This window comes from Pristis pectinata, chromosome 5 (assembly GCF_009764475.1).
Source record: "Pristis pectinata isolate sPriPec2 chromosome 5, sPriPec2.1.pri, whole genome shotgun sequence".
Lineage (NCBI taxonomy): Eukaryota > Metazoa > Chordata > Chondrichthyes > Rhinopristiformes > Pristidae > Pristis > Pristis pectinata.
The window spans coordinates 85,058,365-85,075,712 of NC_067409.1; the positions used below are offsets into that span (position 1 = coordinate 85,058,365).

A 17,348-nucleotide genomic window follows, 5' to 3' on the forward strand; every position below is an offset into this window, starting at 1 on the left:
ATTCTCTGCTCAAGGTGAAAACTTATTTCCTGAGGTGTTTTTCTAATGACATCCACATCTATGTGTTCAAAACTGTGGAACTTTATTAATATTTTTATTTGTTTGTTCTCACCAGCTATGAATTTTCTGTGAAAAGGGGGCTCTATCTCTCTCTTGCAGCAGTGATAAACTCATTTTCACGAATTTGCAGTCAATCAGCCATCAGTTGCTGTGAGATCAAGCTAATTTCATCTGTAGCTGGGGTATAAAATATGAAGGCATTTTTCCTCAAATAAAATTAAATAAAAATTGGAATTTATTAAACTAGTGATGTGGAGAGACTGAAGGAGTAATTGAGGCAACCAGCCTGGATACATATAAGGGGACGCTGGTCAAACAAGTAAATCAGGAAAGGGTAATGGATAAGTTAATGGGAATTAGATGAAGAAGGATGTGATGAGGCACCTGCATGGACTTAGTTGGGGTGAATGATCTCATTCTTTGCAATAACTGCTGTGTAAAGTTAAGCTTGTTCCTCTGGGAGTAGAGAAAGTAAAGAGGAGATTTGAAAGAGGTATTCAAAATTATAAAAGGTTTTTATGGAATAAATAAGGAGAAAAGTATTTCCACTGACAGGTGGGTCAATAATAAGAACGCGTGGATTTAAAATAATTGCCAGCAGAACCAGGAGTTTTTTATGCAGTGAGATTGGATGATCTGGCATGCACGGCCAGAAAGAGTGATGGGAGCAAATTCCCTTTCAAAAGGGAAATTGATATATGCTTGAAAAATAGAATCTTGCAGAGTTTATGGTGAAAGGGCAATAGCACAGGACTAATTGAATAGCTCTTTAAAAGAGTTGTCACATATATGAGTGTCTAAATAGCTTCCATCTGTGCTATATCATTCTAGAGCGGCAGCAAATATAAGGTGAAGGCTTATTCTACAGTTTCAATAGAAATGTGTTCCCTATGAACCCAACTTTGCCCTGCCCCAGTGTAAATAACAGGAATAATTTCCACCCTACAAGCCCTCATGCCCATCCCTAGCTACAGAGGAATACCAAGTGTTCTATCCTCCATTATAAATCAGTCTTTTCCTTCTGTTATACCATTCTTTAGCCAGATGGCTGCCTTATTGTTAAATGTTAATAATGGACATTTATAAGCGGTTGGCTAGAGGTCCAGGTCTTGATGCTTTGATGGACTACCTGGCTGAGTACTTAGTCCCAATGCAATGCATGGCATATGACTTCAACTTGCAGCTGCTGATTAAAAGCTGTGCCAAAAGTTTGACCGTCAGATATTCCTCTGCCACATTTTAGGGTTTGATTTTGCATTATCATTTACATTGCATGAATGTAACTTGCCACATCACCTTGAGCCTGGATGACATCCTTGTTTGCTGCACAGAGGCACGTATTGCTTATCTAAGGAGTTGTGAATAAAACTGAACAACCTGCAGTCATTACTGAACATCTTTACTTCTGAATTAATGATGGAGGAGAAATGATTGATGAAGCAGTTGAAAGTTGCTGTGCCTTGGAAATGATCCTGATGCACCATGGCTGGAATATTTACCATTCAAATGTTCTGGTGGTCTTCATGCTATTTCTAAAATGGCCACAGCCTTGAGGGCCCCATGCCTGCTTTCATTAAGAGAAGTGCAATGTTTGCATGTTGTTTGTGGTTTTGTGGTTCCACTTTGTTAATTTTTTCTTTGCCTTTTGGCCTTTGGATCCATTTTAAAATTAGATTTTTCTGTGATGGTTGCCCATAATCTAATGTCTCTTTTCACAATTCCAAGTTTGAGTCTCCTGCTAGGTACACTGATTTTGGAGGCCAGATGTGAGAGATCCATTTCTACTTTAGAGTATTCTCATTGCCCTAACTGAGGATCTTAGTCGATGTGGAATGAAGAGCTGATCCAAAATCAGATGTGACTAGTGATCTCCTTCCAAACTCATCTTCAACTTATGCCAGAGCTTACAACACTCTGAAATTTCTCCATGAAGTAGTGATGTTTAAAGCTAGCTCTATAGGCCACATCAGTCTGGATCCCGTGATTCAGCACCTGAGTGAACACAGATCTGGTAATCTCACGGTATGAAAAATATGCGGGCTGTACCTTAAGTGAAGTGATGTTCTGAGACACTTCATAGTAGCATTATTAAGTAAAAGTTTGACACCAAGCAGCATGGGACATTAAGACAGTTGTAAGGGAGGTCTTAACAATCATCTGAGCATTAGGAGTGGAGAGATTTAGGGAGGAAATTTTGTTTAGGATGTTGGTATCAGAAGGCAGTGATGTAATAACAGCCAGGAATGTGCCAGAAACTAGAATTAGAAGGATGTAAAGATCTTGTTGGATTGAAAGGCAGGAGGAGATTACAATGACCACTGAGGAATTTGAAGCACGACTTGTCATTTTTGAAGTGTAGGATGCTGTGTAATGCTACAAAAAAGACAAGCAGTCAACTAAAAGATATATTTCTTTGTCAGTGAGAGAAAACTTCAAACAAAACCAGCATGGCAGCATAGTATTTGTTATGCTAATCAAGTTGCATGTGAGCCTCTGTGCAACTTATGGTGGTGAGTATATGAGTGAATAATTTCTAAAAAAAAGTGCAATCCATGAATTTTGAGGCCACATCTACAAAGCAACATTAATTCACATTTCTACACTAGTGAAGCAGAAAACCATTTGAAATAAAAACGGGAAATGCTGGGAGTACTCAACAGGTCAGGCAGCGTTTGTCGAGAGAGAAGTGGAGTTCGCTTTGGTTCGCTGTGCACTCTACGTGTACAGTTCATTAATATTTTATAATCTGGCTGTCACTGGCAAGGCCAGCAATTATTGCCCATCCCTAATAGCCGTTGAAACACTGGTGGTGAACTGCCACCTTGATACAAGGAAATCCCTTTAAAACTGAGATGAGGTGGAATTTCTTTAGCCAGAGAGTGATGAATCTGTGGAATTCATTGTCACAGAGGGCTGTGGAGGCCAAGTCATTGGGTGTATTTAAGGCAGAGATTGATAGGTTCTTGGTTGGTAAGGGGATTAAGGGTTATGGGAAGAAGGCAGGAGAATGGGGTTGGGGGAAAGAATTCAGCCACACTCGATGGTGGAGCAGACTCATGGGCCGAATGGCCAAATCTACTCTTGTGTCTTATGGTCCCATGCACCTGAAAATTTTGATTTTCTTGGTGGTAGAGGTAGATTTGGGAGATACCACCTGAGAAGCCCAGGTGGAGTAAAAACAATGCATTTTATAGATAGTACATTCTGAGCCATGTTGTACTTTTGATGAAGGGAATGCATACTTTGGCTTGTGGATGAGGTACCGATCTGCTTTGCCTTGGGTAGTTCTGAGATTTTTGAAAGTTGGAGCTGCAGTCATCCAGGCATGTGGCAAATGTTGTTAGGAAGCACTATTCAATATTCACTGTTCAAGGATCACTGATTCATCAGCTGCAGGAGGATGGTAGGTGGTAATCAGGAGGTAGTTACCTTGCTCAAATTTGACCTGATACCATGAGCATCAAAGGTCAGTGTTGAGGACTCCAGGGCTACGCAACCGTGCTGCCTCCTCTGGTGGGCCTGTCCTGCCAGTGGAATCGGACACAAGCACTGTGATGGTGGAGTCTGTTGCATTGTCTTTTAGGTATGACTGTCATTGTGTCTGTTCTTTGGACAGCTCTCCTTGGTGTTTGAGGAATGGTTTGCATAGTTAGCTGGGATGGGAGTAACTTTGCTACATTTGAATTCAGTTCCAAGATCAATACTGAGTGGTCCTCTGTTTTTGCTGTTTCTCTGTTTCAATGTGGCAGAGTATTGATTAGTGACTCACTTGACCCATATGACTCACAGGCCACATCAGAGGCCACTTGAGTCAACCATATCGGTGAGTTTGGGGTCACGAATCGGCTGCGTAAGTATGGCACGTTTCCTATCCTGAAGGGCATTAGTACGTAGAACATTACAGTACAGGAACAGGCCCTTTGGCCCTTGATGTTGTGCCAAACTAATTAAGTGAATGATGGCGAATTACACTAATCCCTTCTGCCTGCACATGGTTCATATCCTTCCATTCCCTGCATATTCCTGTGCCTATCCAAGAGCCGCTTAAATGTCTCAATCACATCTGCCTCCACGACCACCCCTGGCAGTGCATTCCTGACACCCACCACCCTCTGTGTAAAAAAAAAACTTGCCCCGCATATCTCCTTTGAAATTTCCCCCTCTCACCTTAAATTCATGCCCTCTAGTATTGGACATTTCAACCATGGGAAAAAGACACTGGCTATCTACTCTATCAATGATTTTATGAACTTCATGATTTGATAAACTTCTATCAGGTCTCCACTCAGCCTCCACTGCTCCAGAGAAAACAGCTTAGTTTGTCCAACCTCTCCTCAGAGCACCAGGCCTCTAATCGAGGCAGCATCCTGGTGAACCTCTTCTGCACCCTCTCCTCATCCTTCCTATAATGGGGCAACAAGAATTGAAAGTAATACTATAGATGCGACCTAACCAGAGTTTTATAAAGCTGCAACATAACTTCCTGGTTATTGAACTCAGTGCCTCAACTAATAAAGGTAAGCATGCCATACACTTTCTTTACCACCCTATCAACTTGTGCAGCGACTTTCAGGGAGCTTTGGATTTGGGCCCCAACTGGCATTCCAGATGGGTTGCTTTTGTAGATATCATTTGTTTTTAAACTTCCTAATTTTGAACTCCAGTCTCTCTATTGTTAGTCTGAGCCTCTGGATAAGTTGTCTGGTAATTGAATTGTTCTTCCGTCACCATACCCCATACTCTGTAGTATTGTAAGACCTCAGCCATTTCCTAGCAATATTCACTGATGTTCAAGGCAAGGTGCTGGAGGCTTATGGACCAAATAGAACTGCCAGCTAGAAGCAAGAAGGCAGATTCACTTGTGGTCCTTTAACATAAATCTTGGTAAGTGCTTCTAAGTGGAGACAGCAATAACAAAGGTTAATGCCTCAACCAACTCCCAAACTCATACATCTTAATACATTAAAGCACAAAATCATACAGGCAGCTTTAAAATTATCCTGCTATGCCTTTCCTGATCTTGCTTGATGTTGCATGGATGAGGCATATTCAACCTCCTGGACTTAAAACTGCTCATCTCAACAAATAGGAAAATCCATTAAACTATTGTTCACCATCTGATTGTTTTTTTGCTATCATTTTATCCAAATGCATACCTTATTGCACTTATTTGGATACTGTGGTGTACTTGTCATCAGACTGACCACAGATAAATCATTTCTTCTTTGTGTAGATTCAATCATTAAGACTGTTAATGCAGTGGAAGCAGGGTTATAATATTCAGTTCTCCCTAGAAGAGCTAGTTTGTGTGGTATCAGCTTCAGGTTAAAATACTTATATGCTAATAGGGGGAGCAGAAAACTCTGCCAAATCTGAATTTCAAGGAATGTAGTGTTATATGCTGATGAAAATACTGTGAATGTATGAAATTGTGACAATTAATAGGATTGATTTATTCCATTAATTTTGTCTCCCTCTCAGTGGGGAAACATCAAGTGAGAGACTGAGGTTCTCAAATTATGGGACCTATGCCTACTTGGCAGAAGATGTATAAACTATTGACATTGACAGATTTTGAGACAAGGTAGTGCAGGATATGTGATCAAGGTGGTGAATAGAGTCGTGATCAAACTGAATGGCAATTCATGTGGAAGAGTTTAAATGGCCTCGACCTGTTCCTAATGTTCCTATTGCTTTACAGTAGCTTCAGGTAGCTCTACAGCATTGCTTAAACTTGGTGTGTGAACTTTAAATATAAGTGTGCATGTTTTCTGCAGTCAAAAAGATTTCTCATGAAATTGTTCCCTTCAGTTGTCTTTCAAAAAAAGATAGTTTAACAGTACACATTCTTTGGTTCAAGCCAATTTTTCATGGTTCGTCAGTCCCAGCCCTGCATAAAGAAGTTTTACTTAAAATTCTTACTATCATGTCCTTGCACAACTAAAATGGCACCAAGATTGTTGTGAGGCTTTAAACACTAAATGTGCACGTATGAGGATCAGGTAGCGTATCCTGATTATAATCGACTTTCCCTGGTGCATCATTGTTCATTCAGTTTAACAATACTCTGGATGTCTGTTTGCATAGACTGACCTGATTTTATGGAATTGAGTGGGTGCTGTGAGCTGAGTAATTGTCCATGTTGATGTGTTCTTGTTGCTAAGGTACCACTTCAGTTCCTGAGGTAATTCATCATCAGCTGTGCAAACAGAATGAACCTTGGAATTTGAATTTTCACTTTGCCCATCAAAAATCAATAACAATTGTTATGCAACTTGCCAGAAACTGCTGCTTTGTTAATGCTGGTGAAATGACCTTTGTAGTTGATGATGCCACAGAGACTGGAACTTTGCACTACGAGTCTACTATTTCTATGGTGCTAAAGTTCAAGATTCAGTTTAATTCAATCCAGTTTGATTTCTGTTCACTCTCTGCAATTTATCTGTTGAGGGTGGGAGTTTTTAACAGATCTTGAAGACTTAAGACAAGGCATAGTCAAAGAACTAAGATGGTCAATGGCACACTTTGAAACAATCTACCAATACAGCCTCAGATCTATCCCAGGCAGTCTCTTGTATCAGACTGCACCAACCATTTTCCATAGAAACTGGTCACAGTGGTGGTAAATTTTTTTTTTGAAATGCAGGGTTTTTCATTTTAAAAACCTTGCTGATTTCTGGTAATGAGAACTTTATAAGGAACTTCAACTAGAAAGGAGAGGAGATTTATGTCAGCTTAACCCAGATGATCACACCATCCGTAATGCATAGCAGCTCAATTGTATTAAGAATGAATGCATCCACTATCACTGTACCCATGTTTGACATTCACTAACCTGGATAACAGCAATATCAGACACTTCTTAAAACTCAACATAGATTGAGCACATGGCTTCAAATCCAGCTGAAGCTGTTGAAATGAAATAAGAGCTTGCATGATAGAATCACAGGAGATTACTTGATTAGACCTCAAAAGAACAGTGAAACATTTTCCAATATTGCTGAAACATTAATCTGTAAAGTTCATGGGAAGGAAGTATGGAAGCATTCACTGGCAAAGATGCTCTGCCAGCTGGGCTTACTGAGTGTATGAACAACCCTGTTGGTAAATATTCGTCCTCACTGCCTGCAGAAGGTGAACTGGCACTGAATTGACTATCTGCTGTAAAAAGCCACCTGATTTTTGTTTTCATTCCATTAAGGAAAAATATTTACTTCCTTTCCCTTCCCCTATAATTCACAAATGCTGAAAAAGCTTTCCATTTTAGGATCTGTAGGGTGTGCAGGCCACTGCGGGCTGAGGGGTGATGCTGGGAATGAAGAGATTGTCTCTCTGTATCTCATCACCAAACTCCCAGACCTGGTACTCAACACCTCCTTTTGCAACTGGATCCTTGACTTCCCGACCAACATACCACAATCAGTAAGGATAGGCAGCAACACCTCCAGCACAATTATTCTCAACACTGGTGCCCCATAAGTCTGTGTCCTCTACTCCCTATACACTCAGGACTGTGTGGCCAGATTCTGCTCGAACTCTATCTGCAAATTTGCAGGTGATACCACTGTAGTGGGCCGTATCTCAAATAATGATGAGTTGGAGTAGAGGAAGGAGATAGAGAGCTTAGCAACATGGTGTCACGACAACAACCTTTCCCTCAATATCAACAAAACAAAAGGGCTGGTCATTGACTTTAGGAAGGGGGATGGTGCACATGCCCCTGTTTACATCAACAGTGCTGAGGTCGAGAGGGTTGAGAGCTTCAAGTTCCAAAGAGTGAATGTCACCAATGGCCTGTCCTGGCCCAATCATGTAGACGCTATGGCCAAGAAAGCTCACCAGCAGCTCTACTTTTAATTTTTATCGATGCACCATAGAAACCATTCTATCTGGATGCATTATGGCTTGGTATGGCAACTGTTCTGCCCGGGACTGCAAGAAATTGCGGAGAGTTGTGGACACAGCTCAGCACATCATGGAAACTGGTCTCCCCTCCAGGGACTCTGTCTATACTTCTCGCTGCTTCAGTAAAGCAGCCAGCATAATCAATGGCCCCACCCACCCCAGACATTCTCTCTTCTCCCCTCTCCCATTATGCAGAAGATACAAAAGCCTGAAAGTATGTACCACCAGGCTCAAGGACAGCTTCTATACCGCAGTTATAAGACTATTGAATGGTTCCCCTAGTATGATAAGATGAACTTATGACCTTGCACCTTATTGTCTATCTGCACTGCACTTTAACTGTGACTGTAATACTTCATTCTGCATTCTGTTATTTTACCTTGTAGTACCTCAATGCAATGTGGAATGAATTGATCTGTATGAGCAGTATGCAAGAAAAGTTTTTCACAGTACCTCTGTTCAAGTGACAATAATAAATCAATTCCAATTCCATTTCCACTGCCCAAATAGCCTGGCATGAGGGAGCTTCAGATTCAGAGTGATAAGCTGGGTTTCAGGTGTTGCAGGATCCCTGGTGACACTGCCATGTTCTCAGTCTCTTAATTCTACCTCTCTCGTTTATTCGTTATTATCACTTTTTCATTTCTTTTTGCACTACTTCAGAGTGCACTATTATTTTTGTACCATTCACTGTATTTATTATTACCATGTCTGTGATCTTCGCGCAAGCAAGGAATTTATTTGCACCCTGGTGTATATGACAATAAACAAATCTGAATCTGAAAGGCCACCTCACAATTGGGGAGTGATTGACAGATAGAAAGCAACAAGTAGGAATAAACAGGGACTTCTCCGGTTGGCAGGCTGTTGGTGGGGTATCACCAGAATTGGTGCTTGGGCCCCAACTATTCATAATCCACATCAACAATTTGGCTAAGGGGCTTTATGTAATCCTTCCAATTTAGCTGATTATTTAAAATTAAATAGGGATATTGATTGTGAAAAGGATGCCAGAAGGTTTCATGGGACTAGAGACAAGAGGGCAACAACATGGCAGATAGAGTACAATACGGAAGAAAACATGAGGTTATCCCCTTTGTTAGTAAAAATACACAAATACTGAGTTTTGTTTTAAATGGTGAGAGACTGGGAAATGTTAATGTTCAAAGGGTCAGGTGTAGACTGAAATGAGAAGAACTTTCTTTACTCAAAAGGAGGTGAATCTTTGGTATTCTCCACCCCAGAGGGCTTTAGAAGGTTAGTCATTGATTGCAATCAAGACAGAGGCCAATAGATTTCTGGATACTGGAAGAATCAAGGGATAAGTGGGTAGGACAGAAAAATAGTGTTGAGGAGGATGATCAGCCACAATCTCCTTGGATGACGGAGCAGGCTTGAAGAGCCAAATGGCCTACTTGTGTTCCAAGAACTACTTATCTATGAAAACTCTTGTAAGAGAGCCAATTATATGTTATTGAAATTATTCTATTGAGATAAGCCAACCACCACTGGCAGAACAATCATTTCATGGAAGTTGCTATACGTGGAAATGGATAAAATGGGCAGCAAGTCTCACATTACCTCTAATAAGCACTGATCTAGAAAGAATTGTGTTTATGGCCTGTTTTTTTGCTTTCAAAGAATTGTGTTTATGGCCTGTTTGTTTGCTTTCAAAGGATGTTTAAAAAGAGGACGTCCACCTCATTTTTGTATTGAAAATATTCTTAGTAGAATCTTAGTTTAATCAACTTGTAGCCAAACTTGCAATCTGGAAGATCACCAGTAACTGCTAATGAGCTGATTTTAGCAGGGATGGTGTACAGGGACATTATTGATGGTTCCAATGTTGGAAAAGCAAAGGAGGCTGAGTTTCCTGTTTCTGGTGATGGTGATCTTGTGAACCATGGTGGAGTGCACTGTAATGGTGGAAGGTGAAATTGGGAAGGCGGTCACCTCCTCCAGTAATTCAACATCTCTGTTTGTAACTTCTGACTAATTCTGCTTCTCTGATCCAGATGAAGGTTTTTGACCCAAAACCTCAACTGTCCATTTCACTCTACAGGTGCTGCCTGACCCGCTGAGTTCTTTGAGCGGTTTGTTTTTATGCTCCAGCATCTGCAGTCTCTTGTCTTTTTCCCTGATCTTCAGTACTTTGCCATTGAAGAACATGCCTTCAGTTCCCTTGATCCAAAGCTGTAGAAGTCCCTGCTGCTTCCTCTTTTGAAGTGCTCCTTCAAACCTGCTACTGGCCAAGCTTCACCCCCTTGTGTGGCTCAGTGTTGAATTTTCTGTCATTACACACGATCAAGTAACATTGAATATTTTACAGTAATGGTACCATTTTAATACAGTCTGTTGTTTTACTGTAATTTTAAGTTGACTGTGTTATTTACATCACATGATCTACTTACCCTGATTCATATTATTTCTAACTTTTGTCTCTCCAGTTCGACAGAGGATTCCTTTCGCTGGCACATACAAGGTAAACCTTCTTCCTTTAAAAGTATTTCATCTGAAAGGGTTTAGTACTGTAAACATGCCTCATTGGCTTCGAACAATGGAGAACAATTGCAGGCACAGCAATATTTCATGGAATTCCTTGATTTTTATGTGCAGCTTAACTACCCAAAATTAGCTTCATACTAAAAGATTTTGTGTACATACAGTGGAAGACTGTGGCCTGTTATACTGGGTCTCTTCAATTGGCAGCTTGTCGAATCACACTGAAACATTGGCGATAATTGGTCACTGTCCCAAGTGATGTTGCACCAGAGTGCCATTTATTTTTAGGATGTAATTGGAGGAGTAAGTATTGAGCTAATTTCTATGCAATGAACAGAGGAAGTCTCTCAAGCTTATTATTATCTCAGAGTATCAGATTAGGGCAAGAGTATTTTAATCACTCTGCCATTCACTCTTTTTCTCTTTGTGAACCACATGTACAAACCTCAGATGCACAGAAAGGTGCGGACGATGAAATTGCCAGCGGCTTGGAGCTGGTAGACTCCTGCCTAAGGTCCCTGCAAGAATCGGGTATACTGGATCATCGCGAATACTCTTCCAGTGAAGGTGAAATTAAGTTAATTTAATACTTAACTCATCATTGTTTGGTTAGTTGAATGAGTTGCTAACTATCCATCTCACTCACATAGGTGAGTGCAGTAGCCTCGTTCTTGAAGGTTGCAAGGCTTAAATTATATTGGGTCAGAAAAGGGCATGGAGTAATGTACTTCATGCTTTGGTGACAAGTCTTCTGATTGCTCTCAACTGACTCTGAACAGGGCCCAGTCTTCTCTCCCAGAGTGCCTCGCAGATCAATGCCAACCCAGAAGGCTCCTACCAGTACTCGGGCAGTTACCATAGCAACCAGACTCTCTCCCGTGGCGACTCAGCTGCATCGCAACTCTCTGGGAGGACCTCGAGTGGTCAGGTTGGAGCGGGTGTTGGCATCCATAGCTATGGGCAGGTACTTCATATAATTCTATGAAAATTATGTGAACAGTAAGAAAACAGGCGTAAGAGAAAACCTTGCATTTATAATGATATTCATACTCTCGGGACATCTCAAGCAGTCTATAGTACATAGGAAATGTAGTCATTGCTGTAATGTAGAAAATCAATTGCCAACTTGTGCACAGCAAGATCCAACAGACAACAGTGAGATAAATGAACAGGTAAAATGTTTGTTCAGTTTTGGTTAAGAGATTAATATTAGCCAGGGCACCAGGGAGAACAGCTATTTTTCCATGGGATATTTTTTAATGTTCACCTGAAAGGATAGGCTGGGCTTCAGTCTGACTTAGAGTCATAGAGTACTACTGCACAGAACCAGGCCCTTCAGCCCATCTAGTCTATGCCACCTGATCTTCTGCCTAGTCTCATCTACCTGCACCTGGACCATATCCCTCCAAACCCCTCCCATCGATCTACCTGTCCAAGCTTCTCTTAAATGTTACAATTAAACCCGCATCTACCACTTCCACTGGCAGCTCCTTCCACACTCACACCACCCTCTGAGTGAAGTTTCCCCTCAGATTTCCCCTTTAATATTTCACCTTTTCATCCTAAACCTATGTCCTCTAGTTCTAGTCTTACCCAACCTTAGGGAAAAAGCCTGCATGCATTCACCCTATCAATACCCCTCTCCTGTCATTTGCCTGCGCTCCAGGGAGTAAATTCCTAACCTATTCACCTTTGCCCTATAACTCAGGTCCTCAAGTTCCGGCAACATTCTTGTAAATTTTCTCTGCAGTCTTTCCAGCTTACTTAATATCTTTCCTGTAGGTAGGTGACCAGAACTGCACAGAATACTCTAAATTCAGCCTCACCAACGTCTTGTACAACTTCAATGTAACATCCCAACTCCTGTATTTAATGCCCTGATTTATGAAGGCCAAAGTGCCAAACGCTCCCTTTACGACCCTGTCTACCTGTGATGCCACTTTCAAGGAACTATGGATCTGTATTCCCAGGTCCTTTTGTTCTACTGCACACGTCAGAGCCCTACCATTCACTGTGTAAGTCTTACCTTGGTTTGTCCTCCCAAAGTGCAACACCTCACACTTGTCTGCATTAAATTCCCTCTGCCATTTTTCAGCCCATTTTCCTAGCTGGTCAAGATCACACTGAAGCTTTGATAGCCTTCCTCTCTGTCCACCATGCCCCTAATCTTGGTGTCATCTGCAAATTTGCTGATCCAGTTTACCACATTGTCATCTAAATCATTAATATAGATAATAAACAACAACGGACCCAGCACTGATCCCTGTGGCACACCACTAGTCACAGGCCTCCAGTCAGAGAGACAACCATCTACTACCACTCTCTGGCTTCTCCCGTTAAGCCAATGTTGAATCCAATTGGCTACTTCACCCTGAATGCCAAGTGACTTAACTTTCTGGACCAGCCTCCCATGTGGGACTTTGTCAAAAGTCTTGCTTAGGCCATGTGGACGACGTCCACTGCCTTTCCTTCATCAACCTTCTTGGTAACCTCCTTGAAAACTCTATAAGATTGGTTAGACATGACCTACCCACACAAAGCCACGTTGACTATCCCTAATCAGGCCCTGTCTATCCAAATACTATATATCCTGTCCCTTTGAATACTTTCCAGTAACTTAACCATGACTGACGTCAGGCTCACCGTCCTATAATTTCCTGACTTATCTTAGAGTTTTCTTGAACAACAGAATAACATTTGCTGTCCTCCAGTCCTCAGGCACCTCACCCATGGCAAAGGACATTTTAAATATCTGCACTAGCCTCCCACAAGGTCCGAGGCGACACCTTGTCAGGCGCTGGGGATTTATCACTTTAATTCACTTCAAGACAGCCAGCACCTCCTCTTCTGTAATTTGAATACAGTCCATGACTTCACTACCTCTTTTTCCTCATTTCTATAGTCTCTGTGTCTGTCTCCAGAGTAAATACAGATGCAAAAAATTCATTTAAGATTTCCCCATCTCTTTCGGCTCCATGCATAGATGACCACACTGATCTTCAAGAGGACCAATTTTTGTCCCTTGCTACCCTTTTCTCTCACTTATCTATAGAAACCCTTGGGATTCTCTTTTACCCTGTCTGCCAGAGCAACCTCATGTCTTCTTTTTGCCCTCCTGATTTCTCTCTTAGGTGTTCTCTTGCATTTCTTATACTTGTCAAGCACCTCATTTGATCCTAACTGCTTATACCTGACATGCGCCACCTTCTTTTTTTTTTTACCAGGGCCTCAATATCCCTTGATAACCAAAGTTCTCTAAACCTGCTAGCCTTGCCTTTTATTCTAACAGGAACATACAGATTCTGTACTCTCAATATTTCAATTTTGAATGCCTCCCACTTACCAAGCATCTCTTTGCCAGGAAAACAGCCTATCCCAATCCATGCCTGCCAGGTCCCTTCTGATGCCATCAAAATTAGCCTTACTCCAGTTTAGAATCTCGACCCGAGGACCAGTCCTATCCTTCTCCATAATTATCTTGAAACTGATGGAATTATGATCACTCGATCCTAAGTGTTCCCCTACACACACTTCTGTCACCTGCCCTGTCTCATTCCCTAAGAGGAGATCCAGTATCACACTCTCTCTAGATGGGACCTCTACTTATTGATTAAGGAAACTTTCCTGAACACATTTGACAAACTCGATCCAATCCAATCCCTTTATAGTATGGGAGTCCCAGTCAATATGTGGAAAGTTAATATCACCTACAATCACAACCTTATTTTTCTTGCAACTGTCTGCTATCTGTCCGCAAATTTGTTCCTCTAAATCCTGCTGACTATTGGGAGATCTATAATAGAGGTTGCATTAATGTGATCATCCCTTTCTTAGTCCTCAGTTCCAACCATATTGCCTCAGTAGATGAGCCCTCTGGTTATATCCTCTCTGAGCACTGCTGTGACATTTTCCCTGATGAGTAATGCCACCCCTCCCCCCTTTAATACCTCCCTTTCTATCAAGTCTAAAACATCGGAACCCTGGAACATTGAGCTGCCAGTCCTGCCCCCTCCTGCAACCACAGTCTCACTAATGGCCTACAACATCATAATCCCACGTACCAATCCATGCTCGAAGTTCATCTGCCTTACAATTCTCCTCGCATTGAAATAAATGCATCTCAGAACATTGGTCCCACCATGCTCATCAACCAGTCGATTTCTGTCTTTGCTTTAATGTCTACTTTTCCCACAGCCACTCCACTTTCTGCCCTGCCACTCTGGTTTCCACCCCCCTGCAACTCTAGCTTAAACCCACCTGAGCAGCATTAGCAAACGTTCCTGCAAGAATATTGGTCCCCCTCCAGATCAGGTGCAAACTGTCCCATTTGTAAAGGTCCCACCTGCCCTGGAAGAAAGCCCAATGATCCAAAAATCTGAAGCCCTCCCTGACGCACCATCTCCTTAACCACATGTTAAGCTGCACGATCTTCCTATTTCTTGCCTCAGGAGCACGTGGCATGGGTAGCAATCCTGAGATCACAACCCTGGAGGTCCTGTCTTTTAACTTAGCACTTAACTCCCTGAACTCACTTTGCAGGACCTCATCACCCTTCCTGCCTATGTCATTGATGCCGATGTGGACCATGACTTCTGGCTACTTACCCTCCCCCTTAAGAATGCTGTGGACCTCAATCTGAGATGTCTCCTGACCCTTGCACCTGGGAGGCAACATACCATCCAGGAGCCTTGTGTTCATCTACAGAATATCCTATCTGTTCCCCTAACCAATGAATCCCCAATCACTACTGCACTTCTCTTCCCACCCCTTCACTTTCTCATCCTGTAATAGTGCAGTGGAATGCACAGATTTCATGGAAGTAAGAATGTTACCCTAAGCCATGATACACTTGGTGTTCACTGACTCCTGTGAACATCTAGTGTATTTATGAAAGGGCTTTTATGTTTTCTAATTTGGCAGCCTCAATGTATATATTTTTGGGTGTTGTCATGGCAGTCTCATCAAATGACCTCCCACTTCATCAAACGATCAGTTATTTTCCCGAACTACAATATTTTTCCAACAAAGAAAGCAATCAGGGAAATTAATGCTAGCTTTTTTTCCATTATTCAATCTTAGCACATTCCAGGAGATTAACCTTTAATTTCCAAAGATATTAGGATAATGTTGGAGGATTGACTTTGCCTTGAGATTGGTTGGTTTACGTCAGCACAAACTGAAAACACAATATGTTTCTATTTTCCCACTGACCCCCAAAGGTGAGACCCCACAACACAAGGGTCAGAATGTTATTGAAGTTTCTAAAAGACTGGCCAAAGTTTTGGTATCAAACAGTAAATATTTTGCACAAGTAACTTTGGTGTTGGAGAATAGATCACTCTCCTACAGCTGGCAAAAAGGATGGAAGGATCATTATTGTTTTTCATGGATAAAAACACACATTTTCTTCTCTTCAAGAATTTTACTTCCCTGCTTTCGTTCCCTTAATATATGTTGCTTTCTTATCCTCTTGACCCCACCATGAGATCCCATTTCCATCTGCTAATCAGACCCTAGGCTCTCTGTATCGCTCACTTAACCTATCCACATATTTTAATGGCTACTTGAAATTACCTTGTTGACCAAGCTTTTGGTCCCACACCAGTGTGGCTTGATGTTAAATTTCTGCCTGATGGTTCTCATGTGAAGTGCTCTAGGATATTTTACTGTATTAAATGCATTGCATAAACTTCAGTTTATTCTCAACTCTGCTGCCCTGGCCTGACTTGGACCTGTCAATCCAATACAACCAAGTTACACTGGATTTCAGTCTGACAATTTGTCAAATTTGCAATTCTTACCCTTGTGTTTCCCTACTTCCGTAACCTCAAATCCTCAGATTCCTGACCCTGTGCGTGCCTGAATTTATATTTCTCTCCATGAGCAGAATTATCTTTGAATGTTTCAGCCTTCGGCTCTGGAATTCTCTACTTAAACTGTTCTGCCTTTTGCTGAGACAATTCGTTGTGCTTTCATTCATTCTTCCGCTACCTCCTTCTGGGGCTCATTATCCAATCTCTCACCATTCTGTGAAGCAATATATGATTTAAGGTTATTATCGCTAGTGCAGTATAAATTTGATTTCTCTTTCCATTGTTTTCCCCCACAGGTTAACCGACCTGGTGACAGCAGTCGTACATCAGGATCTGAATCCTCCCCATCTCACTCTGCACCGCAGTCAAGGGACACCTTTGTGCCGAGTCATGGCAGTGCGTTCCGCCTGCCAGAAGCGCAGCATCCATCTTCTGTCTACTACGTCAGTGCCACACTGCCTGCTCAGAGAGTGAGCTCACCCATGTCCCTACAGCGGACGGGTTCACCACCCAAGCTCCAGCGGGCAGGCTCAGCTGCCGAGAGTGGCGTCTACACCACCCAGCGCCTCGCCTCCCCCAAGCAGACGGCCTCTCCCAGCCGTCTGTCCAAGTCCTACAGCACCAGTTCACCAGTCAACATTGCGGTGTCCTCAGCCGCCCTCTCCCCCTCGCCCCCAGCCAATGCTGTGACCTCGCCTGCACACCAGCCTAGCTCGGCCCAGCCCAGCTACGCTACACTCTCGCCCACCAAGCGCCTCACCCACACGTCTGATCCATACAGCAAGCACCCGCAAGAGCTGTACGAACGGAGTACCTTACAGAGGCCTGGCAGCCTAGCAGGTAATCCAGTTTGATGCTCGGACACGCTCATCATTTGGTGAGATGTCATTACCTTCCCAGGGACAGGATTGTGTAAAGGAGAAAATGGGAGGTTAAAACAATCAGGAAAGACTGAATAGTCTGGAGCTGCTCCTCTCTTCAGAGGAGTGACTTAATAGAAATCTTTTTCAGTAATGAAGGGTTTTGTTTGGGTTGCCATGAATACAGTATGGGCAATATGGAATTATG

At 42.2% G+C, this 17,348-nt stretch overlaps 1 protein-coding gene across 5 annotated transcripts in view; it reads left to right on the plus strand.

Moving 5' to 3' along the window:
- The window catches only part of LOC127570353 (catenin delta-2-like), a 909,541-nt gene that overhangs the window by 672,495 nt on the left and 219,698 nt on the right, over nucleotides 1–17,348 (plus strand). For all 5 annotated transcript variants that reach the window (XM_052015821.1, XM_052015822.1, XM_052015825.1 and 2 more), the window contains 4 exons: nucleotides 10,413–10,447; nucleotides 10,918–11,034; nucleotides 11,247–11,431; nucleotides 16,577–17,120. In XM_052015821.1, coding sequence (XP_051871781.1) covers nucleotides 10,413–10,447; nucleotides 10,918–11,034; nucleotides 11,247–11,431; nucleotides 16,577–17,120 — 881 coding nt within the window. The remainder of the gene's footprint in view (nucleotides 1–10,412; nucleotides 10,448–10,917; nucleotides 11,035–11,246; nucleotides 11,432–16,576; nucleotides 17,121–17,348) is intronic.